The 17118-nt window shown below is 36.7% G+C and overlaps 1 protein-coding gene across 4 annotated transcripts; it reads left to right on the top strand.

Moving 5' to 3' along the window:
- Window positions 1-4288: 4288 nt before the first annotated feature.
- Rbbp5 (retinoblastoma binding protein 5) lies at window positions 4289-7469 on the top strand. 4 transcript variants are annotated; one of them, XM_090156074.1, is made up of 12 exons: window positions 4289-4401; window positions 4464-4489; window positions 4594-4766; window positions 4827-4967; window positions 5041-5200; window positions 5255-5364; window positions 5427-5700; window positions 5759-5830; window positions 5907-6091; window positions 6745-6856; window positions 6932-7037; window positions 7125-7469. In XM_090156074.1, exons 1-12 carry the CDS (start codon window positions 4383-4385, stop codon window positions 7376-7378), a joined length of 1632 nt encoding a protein of 543 aa, XP_090012200.1. In that variant the 5' UTR covers window positions 4289-4382; the 3' UTR covers window positions 7379-7469. The 4 variants fall into 4 exon arrangements, with proteins under 4 accessions (XP_090012200.1, XP_090012199.1, XP_090012198.1 ...); XM_090156073.1 differs by having other exon boundaries at window positions 7122-7469; XM_090156072.1 differs by having other exon boundaries at window positions 4290-4401; window positions 6923-7037.
- The last annotated feature ends 9649 nt before the right edge of the window (window positions 7470-17118 follow it).

The raw sequence follows: 17118 nt of genomic DNA, 5'->3' as shown, positions 1-17118 counted from the left end.
AACGGTAAAACGAGTCCAAATATAATAGAACTGGTTTTATTAAGTAGGAGATACAATGAAAGGTTCTAAATACGTAATCGAAAATTGTTTCATTGTCATTTATAAATAATTTTATCTTTTGGGATAATTTTGAGGCCCTTTCTAAATCAAATTACGGCGCCTTATATGAAGATTTTAGGACTAGTAGATTTTTATCTTCCAACGTTAAGGAAAATATATTTTAAAACTATGGCCTCTCCTATAACTTCGGTTCATTATTTTTGTAAATATGTACAACAGCTTGAGAAAGGTGAGGAAAATCGATTGAAATTATTTTAGAACATTTATAAATGCACTTTAATGTTTTTCTTTTTAAAATAAATCAAATAAATATATCTCTTAAAGGGAGTATAAAGTGCCTCATGGTGGATCAACAAATTTAGCGTTTCTGTTACCAGGTTTAACAGAAACTAGTAGTTATTGCACTAGTTACGTTCAAAACCAGACGTAGCGCATGTTAACAGATGCTTTATCGATTTAGTTTCTACTCCCTTTAAAGGCCTAGCTTTTATTAAAGTTGTAATGATTTGCATCCCCCATTTCGAGCCTTTAAAAAGTTATCTAATGGTACGCCTAGGTGACCGGAGTGAACCGACCTACTCGCCCCCCCCCCCCCCTTATGGCGCCACTGCTACTTGCAAGAGCAGTATATAGGGCAAGTAAATTTACAGGGTGACTGGCAGAATAAAATTTATTGATTTAGAACCATTTGAATATGTACCTTCACCCTTTTTAGACCTTCAGCTTCTAACAATTACCTCAAAAAGGCAAACTGGTTACTGTTTCTCTTATCAGATATATTTCCCATAAACAATATGATTTCGCTGGCTCTCCGTACTTTTTTTCATCGGACCTATGGCTATCTGGTTTTTGTAACCAATGGGGCAACAAAGATAGAGAACAGTTTTTTTTTCAGATAAGCGCATCATAAACATAAACACCGAACTCTAGGAAAATGCACTTAGTGTGAGAGATATAGCGATTCGATAACTTTGATTCATTTACTTATGATATTTATCAGATGGAAATTTTAAAAACCTTTTCTTAACATTGAGCATGAAGTGAGAAATTATTCAATTCGAAGGAGTACGTGTAGTTTTTTAGTCCAGGGATGGACTAAACCGTATCGGTTTTAGCGATGGTTACACAAATTTAGGGCTGTTGGGTAAAAATTGAGCAAGCAAAAGATTATCATTATTATTGCTGATCAATGGCGTCGCTAAGATTATTTAACACGTAGGCTGGCAAACTAATGCCTCTCACGAACAATTTGACGTGAAGAAACGAGCAACAGTTACAAGTTCATTTATGTAAAATTTTAATATTTGGTATTAAAAATGGTTTAACTGTATTCAACACAAGAGTGATTTTGCAAATTGTGACCCATTTTGGGATATTTTAAGGTCCCTTTTAGAAATAACTTTGAGACTGCCGAGTCCTTGAGACCCCTAAGCGTAGGCTATAGCTTATGCCAACTTAGAGCCTACCTCTAGCGAAGCCACTGCCGGAACTATTAGCTTATGTTAATACGGGAATCTACTGAATAATGGCAATTGAAATGTTATATCTCTACAAACAGCTACTCGAAATGTTACGCCTTTCATAGAGTGTTGCAGCTTATACTGAAATTTACCCACATCTACTACTATGACATATTTTCTGTCTAATGGGTAAAGGGACTGGTTTCAACTCCACCAGATTTCATAATTGCTCATTTCAAACAACTAGGGAGATGGACATTTAACCAATTTTCATGTTTTTTAGGAAGAATCATAGGCCATTTTGAGATAAAGTGGTATTAAAGTCACCCGCAAAACTTCGTATGGTTCACTGAACTTATACATACTGAAACTTTCTGAAATACCAATGAAGAAATTGATTATTAAAGCTTGAATATGTGTGTCACTTAATTATGCCAAGGCTTGCGTGAATTGAATGAAGTTTTGAAAATATCTACGGTTGTCCGTGTTTCGGTATCCGTATAATCAGCAAGCATGACCAGGTTTCTACCAAGGAATAAGGTGTACGACAGGAAATTTTTTATCAATAGGAAAAAGCACGGGTGACGTAGTGGCACGTCATACTGTAAACTCCCTATTACTCTTAATGCTATTTTATCATGTACATGATTGCTTTTCACTAATTACACTATTGCAGTCCTGCAATTATTAGTTGTATGACAATTACTACATAAATTCCTCTAACTTTTTTTCAAAAGCTACACCTATATTTTTAATGGTAGCTACATATTTATTTGAACATTTTTCTGTTAGTAGAATTTTTTCAGTAGTTTTTCTAAAGTCCCTTTATAATGTATATTGTCCCTGGAAAAAGAGGGCAGGAAATATTAGTGAAAATGAAGGAAACATCATACTTGTTATATTTATTCAAGTTTCGCGAGTCCTGCCATATCCCAAATATTTTTTAAAGACTATTTCTGCGAGTTGACGTCGGTAAAATAACCGCTTATACGAAAATGTTAACAATTGTACTAAATTTCAAATATAAAGAAATTTCGAGTTGCGTCGACGTTTCAAGTATACTAAAATGTCAAATATACTAAAATGTCAAATATACTAAATTTCAAGTATAAAGAAAATTCGAGTTGCGTCGACGTTTCAAGTATACGAAATCTCAAGTATAATGAAATTTCGAGTTGCGTCGATGTTTCAAGTATAATGAAATTTCGAGTTGCGTCGACGTTTCAAGTATACTAAAATTTCGAGTATACGAAATCTCGAGTACAATGAAATTTCGAGTTGCGTCGATGTTTCAAGTATAATGAAATTTCAAGTATACGAAATCTCAAGTATAATGAAATTTCAAGTATACGAAATCTCAAGTATAATGAAATTTCGAGTTGCGTCGATGTTTCAAGTATAATGGAATTTCGAGTTGCGTCGACGTTTCAAGTATACGAAATCTCAAGTATAAAGAAATTTCGAGTTGCGTCGATGTTTCAAGTATAATGGAATTTCGAGTTGCGTCGACGTTTCAAGTATACTAAAATTTCGAGTATACGAAATCTCAAGTATAATGAAATTTCGAGTATACGAAATCTCAAGTATAATGAAATTTCGAGTTGCGTCGACGTTTCAACGTATACGTTGTTAGCTCTTTGGAGTTGCGTCGACGTTTCGACATATACATTGTGAACTTTCGAATTTTGTCCTGTTTGGCGTGCCATAGCCAAAGCTGTTTTTTCGAAAATCACCGTAAATTATCAAGCGTTGGTGGCTGAGTGGTTAGAGTACATCTCTTGCACGAGGCAGATCATGGTTCGATTCCCGGCCGGCGCCTAAAATCGCATATTGATACTAAGATGAATACCTCCTTGGCGGAACTCTAAAAAAGCTCAGCGCTGAACTCAACGGTCAGCGTTTTTTCGCTGAACGGGTTTTTTGATTTCCGGTTTTGACGTCACTTTGATCATCGGAAACATCGGCTGAGCGAGATGGTTTTTCCGTTGCTCATCGGTATCGTGACGTCATTCGACAAAGTTAAATGAGGGGTAGCAGACGATATTTTGTTCGTTAAGTCCATAGATATAAGAAATGTATATAAAGGTCTAGATAAATTTCGGGGCGTCTAAGCCTAACATAAAATACGGAGTTGACACCTAGCAGACACCGAAGAAGGCACGTGACCAAGAGCGCGAGCTCTCTTAGCATTTTAGTACTAAGTGCTTGACCTTTCCGCAGGCCGTAGTCTTTAGACACCATCTGTTGGTGACCTTTAGTATCATTTTTAAGCAGGAGACAATGGCTCTCGCGACGATAGCACGAGCTTTCTTACCGATAGATTACGCGTTTCTGCTAGCTGTCACCTCCGTATTCACTCCCTTTGAAATATTTTATCTAGACCTTTATATACGTTTCTTATATCTATGGTTAAGTCAGCGAACTATAAATCGTACAACAACTTTTAGATTTTTGTGACGTAGCGTTGACTAAAAGAACTCAACGATAACTCAACGGTTTTTCTCAGTTGATAGTTGTTGAACGCAGCCAATGTAAAAGCTTGTATCAACAGGATTACTCATTATTAGTTTAATTAAAAATTTTAGTTAAGACACAATATTTTTAATTAAGCCTTGGTAATAGATGATATTATCCCTTTATCCAGACGTTGCCTCCGTTATATCGGAGGCAACGATCCAGAAATTCTAAATTCCCGCGTTCGTTTGCCACAGGAGAGCGACATCTAGGGAACTCTTCTAAATCTATGTTTCCACCCCCTTTATAGGGAAATTTGGTACCCTACTTTTGCATCCAAAATAATGTTGTTTCAAAGTTTCGTTTGTTGTAGGTTTTTCATATGTTATGAGTGATTCATCATAAAATATGAATTTAGAGCTACTCGGTAATTATATTTTGTGATTAGTAATGTATATATTCAATTAATTAGTATTTCTTTGGTTTCAGAATCATTTGGCCAAAATTACCCAGAGGTTTGCAAAGTGTTAATTGGTTGTCAAATCTTGGATTAAAAACGTGTTAATCCAAGGTCAAATCAATTTACAATCTTAATTTATACAAATTTTTCTTATATTAGGAGTTTGATGGAGCACTCGACTGCATTAGCTTAGCAGTTACATGCGCTTTCAATAGAAGAGGTACTTTGTTGGCTGTAGGCTGTAATGATGGAAGAATAGTAATATGGGATTTTTTGACGAGAGGCATTGCTAAAATTATAAGTGCTCATGTTCATCCTGTTTGTTCATTAAGGTGAAAATTAAAAAGGTTTAGTATGTATAACATTAATCACATGATGAAATTCCATTATAGTTGGAGTAGAAATGGCTACAAATTACTTAGCGCATCTACTGACAATAGTGTATGTTTATGGGATGTCTTATCCGGAGAATGTGACCAGCGGTATCGGTTTCCATCCCCAATCTTAAAAGTACAACTTAGCCCAAGAGACGAGTTAGTAATTTTTGATTGAAATAATAGTGAATCTGGATGAATTTTCTTTTAACAAGCAATGTTTTCTTAAAAGTGCCACATTTCTTGTTTGTCCTATGAAGCACGCTGCAGTATTACTAAGAATGGATGGAACACATTCTTTAGTTCCACTAGATGATGAATCTGACAGTAATATAGTGGCCTCATTTGATAGAAGGGGAAAATACATATACACTGGAAATGCCAGAGGAAAAGTATGAAAAAAATATTTTAAGTGGTTCCGTATTCTAATTATTTTATTTATTTAGATTGTTGTTATGTCAGTTCCTGAACTGAAACTTTTAGCTTCATTCAGAGTCACAACTGGTACATCTAACACAACAGCTATCAAATCCATAGAGTTTGCTAGAAGAGGAAAGTATGTTTATCATTGAAAAAGGCTTTAGTCATTATATATTTAAAATATTAAATATCTTTTAGCTGTTTTTTAGTAAATACAGCGGATAGAGTTATACGGGTTTATGAAAGTGGTGAAGTATTAGCTTGTGGTCAAGATGGAGAACCTGAACCAATTCAAAAACTTCAAGATCTGGTGAATAAAACAATGTGGAAAAAATGTTCTTTTTCTGGAGATGGAGAGTACATTTGTGCGGGATCTGCAAGACAACATGCTCTATACATATGGGAGAAGAGTATAGGAAATTTGGTCAAAATTTTACACGGAACCAAAGGAGAGTTACTTCTAGATGTTGTGGTAAAAATGCTTAGGGCTATATGCATATACGTTAGTCCATTTAAACAAATTTTTATAGTGGCATCCCGTAAGACCTATTATCGCTTCCATATCTAGTGGTGTTGTCTCTATATGGGCCCAACCGCAAGTGGTAATTATATATTAACAAAAGTGGATATTAAAACATTTTAATTGTTCTTCTTCATTTAAATTAATGGTGTTTCTAGGAAAATTGGAGTGCATTTGCCCCTGATTTTAAAGAACTTGATGAAAATGTAGAGTATGAAGAAAGGGAAAGCGAATTTGACATTTCAGATGAAGATAAGAGTCCTCAGTTACACACTGAAAAACAGGAGGAAGATGGAGAAGTGGATGTGTGCACTGTGGAACCAATAGCAGCTTTTTGCAGCAGGTATTTTGTGGAAAATACTAGGCCTGTGCAAGTACTCGTCTCGAGTCCGAGTCTGACTCTCGACGTCTTAATATATTAGTCTTTTGCCAAGGCTTGAAAATTACTTGAAGTGGACTAGAGTAAATAAATATTCCACCGAGTCTTTTATTTTTTGACGAGTCTTACGAGTAACCCTAATTTTTGGACCAGTCCAAGGAGTTCTTTTTTTTCTCTCTCATTTTTTTAACGCAGAGTTGCATTCAACGGCTCACAACCAGGTGAACTCCCGTAATCGCGCTATGGTAGTTTTTATTTGTTATGGTTGGTTAGCCCGTTGGTATAACGGAGATTGCGTGACTCACCAAGCCGGCATTTTTTCCGATTTTAGTTTTGGTTTTGATTTCTGCACTCTGCAGTGAAGAGAGGACTTTCCTTTGTGCTGGTGATGCTGCTTTAGTTTTTTACAATATTCTTAAGAAGTTAACCGTTTTAGTTCACTTAAACTACTATGAGACTCATAGAAGTTAGAAGTTGTTCCCTACGGTTAAGACTAGAACGGGGGGGGCTCAACCAGAAACTTGAGAGTCGAACGAGTACTCAGGAATCGGACTCGCACACCCCTAGAAAATACCTCTTTGCAAATTAATACTTTGTTAAAATAAGCTTCATTGTAGTGACGAGGAAACTGAAGATACAAAAACTCTTTTGTACCTTCCTATATCTCCTGACGTGGATGAGCCTGAAGAAGGTTGGGGCGCTGGACTAATGGCTTTCAATGCTGAACAGGTTTGTTTCTCAATATTATGAAATTTTACATTTGCTAATGAGTTATTTCTTTTTAATAAAAATAAGGCTCTTCAGGGAGATGACCAAAATAAAAGAGGAACGTCAAGCGATCAATCTTCACCAACCAAAAAGAAAAGAATGAAAACTATTGACGTGAATTTGGGTCACATTTCTACTGATGGTTAGTATCGGTGTAAATTTGTACTGTAAAGAAAATTACAATTGTACAAAATCTCTGTATTGATGTATATTTGGTTATTTCAAGAAGTTCATCCTCTGTTAAACGCCAAAACTAAGGATAAAATCAGTGGCCATCACCATCAGGGAGGACCAAGGAAAATTGGGAGACCCAAATCTTCTCACAGATCCAATTCATCTATAAACTCCCCCCATCATGACTCCAGTAAAAGTTTACATCGAGCTTCTTCCAAACTTTCTTCTGGTAAAGGAGAACGCTTTAGGGATAGATTTCATAGTGGCCTTTCGAGTCACGCTAGTCAGTCTGGAAGTAGTACCCATTAAGTTATTTCAACCAAGAAATGAAGTAATATTTTACCCTAATCATATTATCCTTAAAGCTTTTAAATTTGCAATAAAGCATTTTTCTCTTCTATGTTAAATTTATTTATTCAATAACATCGAGATTAAAAACACAAATTTACATTAAAAATGTCCATTGTATGGATATGAGGTGTTGTAAATAAACCATAAATTTTATATTGTGAAGTCATAAGCAATAGCTTTAGAGTCTTTGGTCATAAGGGGAAAGAACTGAAGTTCAAAACATTAACCTCATAGACCAGCGGTTCCCAATTCGTTTTTGCTATGGAACCCTAAATTATCCACCTAATTCTGGCGGAACCCCAACTCATTTTTTTTACTCATCTTAAACTCTTGACACAAACAAAGATGGCCGCGCAGCGAATTCTGGCGGAACCCCTGTGACCCTTTTACGGAACCCCAGGGTTCCGCGGAACACCTTTTGGGAACCGCTGTCATAGACAAACTTTCTAAGGATGGACCTGTTACAATAGCATTCTCATTTGTGTGGTTTTTTTCATCTTTGCATGAGGTGGGAGGCAGTTACTGAGGGTTTTACGGGAAGTATCATTTGAACCTTGCCTATAACGTAGGCAACTCTTTGAAATTCAGAAATCCATTTTGACTTTTTTGGTTAACCACTTCCAATACTTCATACCATAAGTATCATCATAATATTTCAACCTTTTTCGCGCTTCCCTTTTAACGAAAGACTGGTCTGCAGTTCATAATTCCAACTCTCTCGATGATATGATGTCTACCTTTTTAGTTCCACATCGATATATATATATCGAAGTGGGACTATTGCTATGGACGGAATGTCGTTAAGTGTTGTATGTTTGTTTGGCGTGGAAAGCGACGACACGGTAGATGGAGCTGCGAAAAATAATAGTTCTTTTTATAAAATAACCTTGGCCATCTTGTTGAAATGTTGCATCCCCGCTTCAGCTGTGGATCCGTTTTATCTCCCACTAAAAAGCTTATGAACTCATTCTTAGGCATTGGCTGAACTATTCCAGGGCAACATTTCAACAAGTTGGGCAAGCGTAAAGACATTTTGTAAAATCAACACTATAATTGGTGACACCGGGATTCGAACCCAGATTTCTGGCCGCGTAATTTGAAAAACCGACGCCTTTACCAGGCGAGCCACGCCGTGCTCTTGAATTCCATGCTTGAACTTTTACCCTTGAACACTTTTATAGTTTGTATAGTTGTTCCAGAGATTTTCCGCCCCGTCACGCGTGCCATTAATTTCCCTCCCCTCTGACCAGCCCCCTTAACGGGAGAGTGACCGAAAAAAACAAGTTGGTCTCATTCGATAGAACAATAAAAGTAAATGATTGGAATCGTCTACGCTCGCGTCTATGTGAAAGAGTGAGACCAAAAAATCCAAAGCAGTCGAACTTAGGGTCGGTTTCAAAAGTCTGCTTTGCTAGAATCACACATGTTAAATTCAATGGGCAAGCACTTTGGCTAGGGCTTTTGCAATACGCCCTTAAGCTGCAAAGTATGCGACCATGGGGACAGAATCTCCGTCGTGCCATATTCTTAGTACATAAATACATCCTTGCCATAATATGATTCATGCAGTTGTTAATAATGCATGTTAAATATCTGCTCTAAGAAAATACCAATTTAATCACCGAGCTAATATAAAATTCGAGAATGACATATTCTATTAATTTATGTTCTGCAAAATTACATTAATGGGTATTTTTTTTTTTACTTTTGGTGCCTAAACTACCCACATTTTTGATATAAATTTGCTAAAATAAACACATTTGAATCCCAGTTTAAGAATTTCTTTAAATCATATTTCCACTAATTTCAATAATTTAAAAGAATTATGTTAGTCGTGTTTTCCTTACCTATTTCACCTTTGATACTTTCCTTCTATCTAACGATAGGAAATCACATGGCCTCTACAGCTTTTGTATTGGTTTGCCCACCCGGGTATGGGGACGCCGTTGACCTTATTTACTTAGACCTACGGAAATCATTTGACACAGTCCCCCACTCCCTAATTATTCGCAAATTGGAGCTCTTAGAGGTTCCCCCAATCATTGTTAACTGGATTGCTGATTTCCTAAGTAATAGGTCTCAGCGTGTTGTTCTTCATGGCGTCACCTTGTCCTGGTCATAGAAATCTCATAGGTAACTAGAATGCTGCCGTGTAACTGGCAAATGGGCCAAACGCCGTGGCAGACGATAGCCAAATCTCAGCCAATCAGAGCTCAAAGAGTGGTTCTGCCAAGAATTTAATGTCACCAGAGAGAATGACGTCACCTATCTCCCGCTATAGTAGCGGATCCAAGGAGGATTATTATCCTCCTTGGCGGAGCCACTCTACGGCCTTTTATTGGCTGAAGGTTCAAGGCGAACTGGCGTCAAGCTCGGCCGTATGCGGCAGCATTCTAGTTACCCATGAGATTTCTATGGTCCTGGTGCTCGGTCACTAGTGGTGTTCCCCAGGGGTCTGTTTTGGCCCCACACCTTTTGTCATTTTTGTCAATGATCTCCCCCTTGTGGTCAAGGAGTCGTTTTTGAAACTTTTTGCTTATGGCAGCAAGGTTGGCCGTGGAATTACCTCAGTGTCTGATGATTTTTTACTTCAATCCGATGTCAATGCATTGGATTATTGGGCGGGCTCGAACGGTATGAGTTTCAACTCCACCAAATCATTAGTTCTGCATTGTGGGAGTAACAACCTCCTCTTCCAGTATCGTCTTCGTGTCAGACTAATCGAATCTCAAAATATCATTCGTGATTTGGAGGTGATGCTCTCGGGCAGAATGTTGGGGGACACTCACAGCAAAGCCGCTTCAACCCGGGGAATGAGAGCCCTTTATCTATTAAGGCGCTCTTTCTCTTTTTTTAGTGCTAAATCTTTTAAAATTTTGTATAGTACTTATGTTCATCCTCATCTCGACTATTGCTCGAGCATTTTGTCTCCTCACCTTGTTAAAGACGTTGATAGATTGGAACGGGTGCGGAGGAAAGCCACGAAACTTGTCCCGGGTTTGCGTACCCTCTCTTATCCTAACCGCCTTAAGTGCCCGGGCCTTTTGTCCCTTTCTGATCACCGCCTTCGAACTGACCTCATTGAAACTTTTAAGATTTTCCATGGTTTCTATGACTTGACGGCCGACCAGTTCTTTACAATTAAGTGGTCTGGTCGAAAAGCACCAACCCTGTACAAAATCAGGTGCAGCTGTTCATCCAGACGGGTCTTTTTCACTCAACGTATTATTAACCACTGGAATGAGCCAGTAGCGGCGCTAAGGGTGGGCTGAAGGGGGGGGGGGAATCTTTAAAAATCAATTCGTTTACTCAAAAAGATAGTAGACCATAAACAGATAGATTCGGAAGGCGAAGGGAGCGGAAACGGAGAGAAAGTTTAATGAACAATTGAAAGAAAAGAAAGGGGCTTGAGGGAATTTCGGGAAATACCCCAGCGGGCATGCACGTCAATGCTCGGAATCCGACGCTCAGATACAAGCTCAGAAGGGGGTCCAGTAAACGCGACGATAGCCACAACAATAAAACGACCTTGCTCTTCTCGCTTTTTTCGATTTCACCACTTTTGCGAAATATGGTCAATGCCAGGCTCGACCGCTAAGCTGCTTTTTTTTGTAAACATTTCTTTCCATTTCGTCTTGAGCTCCAGAACGAGTCAGGTCTATTTTGAAAGTCTTCCTCGAATTTTAAGTCTTTAGTCTTTCTGTTCTAATATTTTAGCAAGAGCGGACTTCTACCTCCTCGAGGTTTAAAGAAGCCCTAATGCGCTTGTTTAAAATATAAACACTTAGCTAAATGACTAGTTGATAGTTTAATTTTATTTCAAATTATTTCAACAGCCTTTTAAAGGCTAATTAACTATTAATAATTAATTTTTCCAAACAGCCTTTTTCAAAGGCTAGCTAACTATTAGTAGATATATATTTTGAAAGTCTTTCTCGAATTATAAGTAGTTTAGTCTTTTCTGTTCTAATATTTTAGCAAGAGCGGACTTCTACCTCCTTGAGGTTTAAAGAAGCCCTAATGTGCTTGTTTAAAATATAAACACTTAGCTAAATGACTAGTTGATAGTTTGATTTTATTTCAAATTATTTCAACAGCCTTTTAAAGGCTAATTAACTATTAATAGTTAATTTTTCGAAAAAGCATTTTTCAGGGCTAGCTAACTATTAGTAGATATATATTTTCCAAACCGCCTTTGTCAAGGCAAATTACTATTATTAGTTATTTTTCTAATATCTTAGAAACTCAGTCTTATTATTTACTAAGATAAATATTCCTCGAGAATTAGAAGGATTTTAGAGATACATTTTAGATAATTATATCCGGTAAATTTAACTATTTAAGTATTGACAAATTAAAAAAAAATGTAGAAATGAGTGGGAGAAAATTTCCGTCCGGAAGCCAAAGTCGCAAAAAGCGAAAAGCCAGTCAAGAATTTTTAAATTCTCAAAAAGGGGCTCTAAATAAGTACTTCAAAACATCAATTCCAGTCTTAGAACAAACTCAATTAAATGCAATTGCGAACAAACTTGACTTACCAGCCACTACTGAATCTTTAAAAAATCAACTTTCCCACAACGAAAACAAATCGCTAGAATCCGAACCAAAACAAAATAGTACTGACAATAAAATAAGCTTATTGAAGGACGCTATAGGGGTTCATGTTGAAAGTAATCTTTCAACTAATAAATCGAACGATGTTATAAATAAACATTCTATGTTGCAAACGAGTCAAAATGTTTTCGATAAAGTTGTAGAAGGCATTGAAGAATCAGTTATTGATAATATCTTAATAGGAGCTCCTAGTGGAAGTGAATCAAACAATCCAAATGACATTGCACTTTCATTCGTCGCTTCCAGGAATTCCCGAGAACTCCATGAGAATAGCAGTATCGTGCACCATTTAACTCCTGCTCTATCTGATTTAAATGCAACTCAAATTATTCCTGACATTAGTATCGACATGGATTCTCCACTCGCTCAACCAAGGCTCTTATCATTTCCCCAAACGATTATTAGGGGTCAAAAACGAAGTTTCAATAGTATTTATTATGTAAAATATCCCTTTTTGGAATATTCTGTAGAAAATGACATGGTATACTGTTTTTTCTGCCGTCATTTTCCAAGCAGTGGTAAAAAAACATATTTCACAACTGGTTTTAAAAATTGGAAAAATATGAATGAGAAATTTCACGAACATTTTACTTCCGAGAAATCGACCCACCAATTAGCGGAAACGAAGTACATACATTTTTTACAGTCTAAGAAACGAGGAGCTATAACTTCACAGATAAATAAGCAACACCGTTTAGATACTATTCGAAACAGAGAAGTTTTATCCGCCCATGCGCAAATTGTTTTAACATGCGCTCAACAGGATATCGCGTTAAGAGGGCATCGAGAGAACGACGATCAGCAAAATCGTGGAAATTTCATTGAAATCCTAGAATTGTTAAAGCGCATTTCACCTGACTTAAAGAAAAAAGTAGATAGCATGCCCAATGTAGCAAAATATACCCACGGATCAATACAAAACGAGCTTATTAACACTAGTGGTGCACTTGTTCAAAGAATGATTATTCAGGATATTAATGATTCGGGTGGTTTTTACGCAATAATTGCTGACGAAACTAGGGACAAATGCGGTGTAGAACAACTAAGTGTTTGTGTTCGATTTACCACCACTAAGGGAGAGGTTCTTGAAAGGTTTTTGTCTTTTGTTGATTTACATAAATTTGACGCTGAATCTTTATCTTCCGCGATTATTAATATTCTTTTATCAAATGGGTTAAAAATATCAAACTGTGTAGCGCAAACATTTGACGGAGCGAGTGTAATGAGTGGAAGTAAGTCGGGAGTGAACATTAGGATTAAGGATGCTGTGGGTGGGATGTGTCCATATGTGCACTGTTACGCCCATCGCCTAAATTTAGTTTTGGTGGATACCTGTAAGAATGTACCAATAATTCGTGAAACACTTGGTTTGTTATAGGCAATTTATACATTTCAAAGTAATTCGTCACTTCGAAGTGAGTATTTTCAAGAGGCCCAAAAAGAGCTTGAATACGATGTAATATTAAAATTACCCCAGAGTTGTGACACTAGATGGTCCAGTAAAAAAAAATTTATACATTTTTTTAGAACTAGATATAATGCTGTAGTTTTAGCTTTAGAAAACTTTATTGAAAGTGGCAAATCTGAGGAAGCAGCCGAATGTAGAGGGTACCATTCCCAGCTTCAAAATTTCAGCATTTTATTAATGGTCGTAGCATTAGATGAGATTTTAGGCGTAACCAATGTGTTGTCTGAATATTTGCAAAATCCAAAAGTAGTTATAACTCAAGCCGTAGCAATTTGCAGTGCCATAATAAAAAAGTTAGAAACAGACCGAAATTCTGAAAGATTCGATCAAATTTGGGATGTTGCGAAACAATTAGCTCTCTCAGCCTCAATTCCAGTACCAGAAAATAATAGTTCCATCAAAGTACCCATGAAAAGAAAAATTATTCAAAACAAAAGGTTAAAAGGTACCATAATAACGGGTACTATAGGAAGTCGGGAAACGGAGTTCAAAACTATTGGCGACCAACTTAAAGCAACTTATTTTGAAATTTTAGATAGATTCGTATTAGAAATGAAAAAAAGATTGTTAGAAAATTGTTCTATTTATGAAGAACTTTGCGCATCAGACCCAAATTCGAGCGAGTTTTTGAACGTTGAAAAAATTACTGCGTTTTGTCAAAACTACAAAAGATTTAATTTTGAAATGGAGTCTCTGAAAAATCAGGTCAACGTTGCTTAAATGTTATTTAGTACCAAAAGCGGTGAAAACATAAACACAGAAAGTTTGCAAACGCAGCTTGAAACCAATGAATATCTTAAACCTCAAAATTTGCTAAATGTTTCCGATTGCTATAAATATTTATTGACATACGAGCAGGCATTCCCAGATCTCGTAAAATATTTCCAAATTGTATTATGCATACCTGTTGCTAATACTATTTCAGAGCGTAGTTTTAGTACACTTAATAGACTCGAATCATTTTTAAGAACAACAATGTCTGAAAATCGATTAACAAATTTAGCCTTGCTCTCTATAAATAGAGATTTATCTAATAGGTTAAGAGACAATCCTTTGTTGGTTGTTGACGAGTTTAGTAAAAAAAAGAGAAGAGTGCAATTTATACTTTGAGTTAAATTTTAAAATTTTTAAATATGTAGAAGCTATAAGAGACATATTGGAGGGCAAGCCACAGCTGCCACCAAATTATAAGGGGTAACTAAAATGGTAAGGGCCACAAAATTCTTAGGGGCCACAAAATATTTAGCCCACCCGTGAAAAAACCTTAGCGCCGTTACTGGAATGAGCTCCCCTCTGCCGTCAAAACTAAATCCTCGGTTGGTTCTTTTAAATCACGTTTGGACAAGTTTCGGCGCTGGACCTTCTAGTCATTCCCCATTTCCCCCTTGTAAATATCTGAATTAGTTTTATATTATTGTATAGTGTGTTGTATTATTTACCGCTTAATCTCTTTAGCTTCCCCAATTCACCTGTTCTTGTCTGTACAAAATGTTTATACTGTTCCGCTTAGTTTTCTTATTATCCGTATTATTTCCCGTCTCATCAACCCCTTGCCCCCTTTGTTTATTTTTTATCTAAATCTCTGTCTTGTGTTGGTAATCTTGTTTTGTATTATTTTGTTTTATGTTAATATGGTTTTGAAGTGCGTAATCAGGAGCCCAATAAGTGTATTTCACTTTCTCTATCCAGACAATAAAAGTATTATATTATTGATAAACATTATGGAACTTATGCATATACCAAATCTACTGCAGCACTACAATCGAGATCCTTGAAAACGAAAACTTAACTTAATATAAAACCAAAAGTAAATGGAATTAAACTAGTTTTGGCCGGGACTATTTTAAAGGCTGAGTTGGTTTTTACGCCGCTAGGTAACGCGACAAAGATTTTAAAACTACCACTATATAACATATAATCTGCCACGGAACAAGTCCTCTTGGGGTGGCTTGTCCATGACGACTGTGTGGAATTTTATGAGGCGCAGTCAAATTTAATGAAAACCAAAGACTTTATAAGTCACTACTATCAGAGTTGGCATAAATTAGATTTTGGTTGAATAGAGCAATTTATTATCTCCCCAAATAACAAGCTTACCTTTTTTCATCTTTAGGAAATTTTAAAAATGACAAAGATTCCCTATTACTTCTGGCATTTTTACAACTTTTAAAAGCGCAAAAAGAGCTACTACTATATAGGGTTCTAAAAAGTTCTTAGCCATTGAAGTTTTAATTTCAAACTTAACAAAAATAAATAATTTAACTTGGAGCTTCACAAAAGAAAACCGTTGAGGTTGAAGAATTTTGAATCATGAAGAGCTAAGTGACTGACAAAAAATTTCTTTTTTAAATAAATATTTCTTTGCCTCAATACTTGATGGCGCTGATGCTAGAAAAAAAGGAATCAACTTATACTCCATCAAAGATAATTTAAACTCGTACCCTCAGTAGCGGCGCTAAGGTTTTTTCACAAGTGGGCTAATTATTTTGTGGCCCCTAAGAATTTGGTGGCCCTTACAACTTTAGTGACCCCTTATAATTTTTCCAGGAAGCAAGAGCAAGGTCGTTTTATTGTTGCGGCTCTCGTCCCTTTTACTGGACCCCCTACTGACCTTGTATCCGACCTGGAGGGGACACGTGCATGCCCGGGGTATTTCCCTAAATTCCCTTAAGCCCCTTTCTTTTGTTTCTATCGTCCATTCAACTTTCTCTCAATTTCTGCCCCCTTCCTCTATATCTGTTTATGGTCTACTCTCTTCTTGAGTAAACGAATTATTTTTTTTCAGTAAAACGTTTCTTAGCAATAAAACAAATTTCTAGAGATTAAGAAGATTCATAAATTCAAATATGTGGCCTCTTAATTATAAATATATGGCCCTTTTAATAAAAATGTGGCCCCTCTCAGAAATGCCGGGGGGCTAAAGCCCACCTCAGCTCACCCTTAGCGCCGCTACTGCGTACCCTAGATTCGAATACTGAGAGCTTTCCCATTGACGGTTTTGTTACGAAGCGTTTACCCTTTTCCGGCACGTGACCTCAGAAAAATCGGGCTCCATCGGTTGCGGTAAGGCGCAAACCATGGAGCGACTTTTTTCTGAGTTCCAGCGGGAAGTCGGTAAACGCTATCGGCAACGCGCGATAGTGTGATTTTGAATCTAGGGTACGAGTTTAAATTATCTTTGACTCCATAGACCATGACAGCAGAGATAGTAGTAGTAGCAAAAGTAGCATAAGACTCAAAGTAGCATAAGACCCAAAAGTGTGTCAGCTGTACCTTCGCGCCTATTAACATTTCTAGTGAGACCTAGTCACACTATAGACTACATAACCTACTAGTTGGAATAGTACTAGCAACTTTATTAAAAACTCTCATTAACTACTATACCGTTCTGACACACTTTTGGGTCTTATGCTACTTTTGGTAGTAGTATTTAGGTTACTATAATCGTACCTAAAGTTGTAAATAAGTTAGGCTACTGTACCAGGACCAAAATATGCAAATTTTAACAAAATGTATTCCTATTATAAAAGTAGCATAAGTGTGTCAGAACGGTATAGTAGTTAATGAGAGTTTGTCGCAAAGTAAAACAGGGAAACGAAGAGGGGGTCGGAAAATA

This window comes from Leiobunum rupestre, chromosome 8 (genome assembly GCF_980474605.1).
Source record: "Leiobunum rupestre chromosome 8, qqLeiRupe1.1.hap1, whole genome shotgun sequence".
Lineage (NCBI taxonomy): Eukaryota > Metazoa > Arthropoda > Arachnida > Opiliones > Sclerosomatidae > Leiobunum > Leiobunum rupestre.
This window is presented reverse-complemented; position numbering and strand designations above follow the sequence as displayed.

Coding starts and splice junctions, on each gene's coding strand:
- Rbbp5 (XM_090156071.1), top strand. Junction 5,701..5,758: donor AGTTACTTCTAGATGTTGTG/GTAAAAATGCTT, acceptor AAATTTTTATAG/TGGCATCCCGTAAGACCTAT. Junction 6,092..6,744: donor ATAGCAGCTTTTTGCAGCAG/GTATTTTGTGGA, acceptor GCTTCATTGTAG/TGACGAGGAAACTGAAGATA.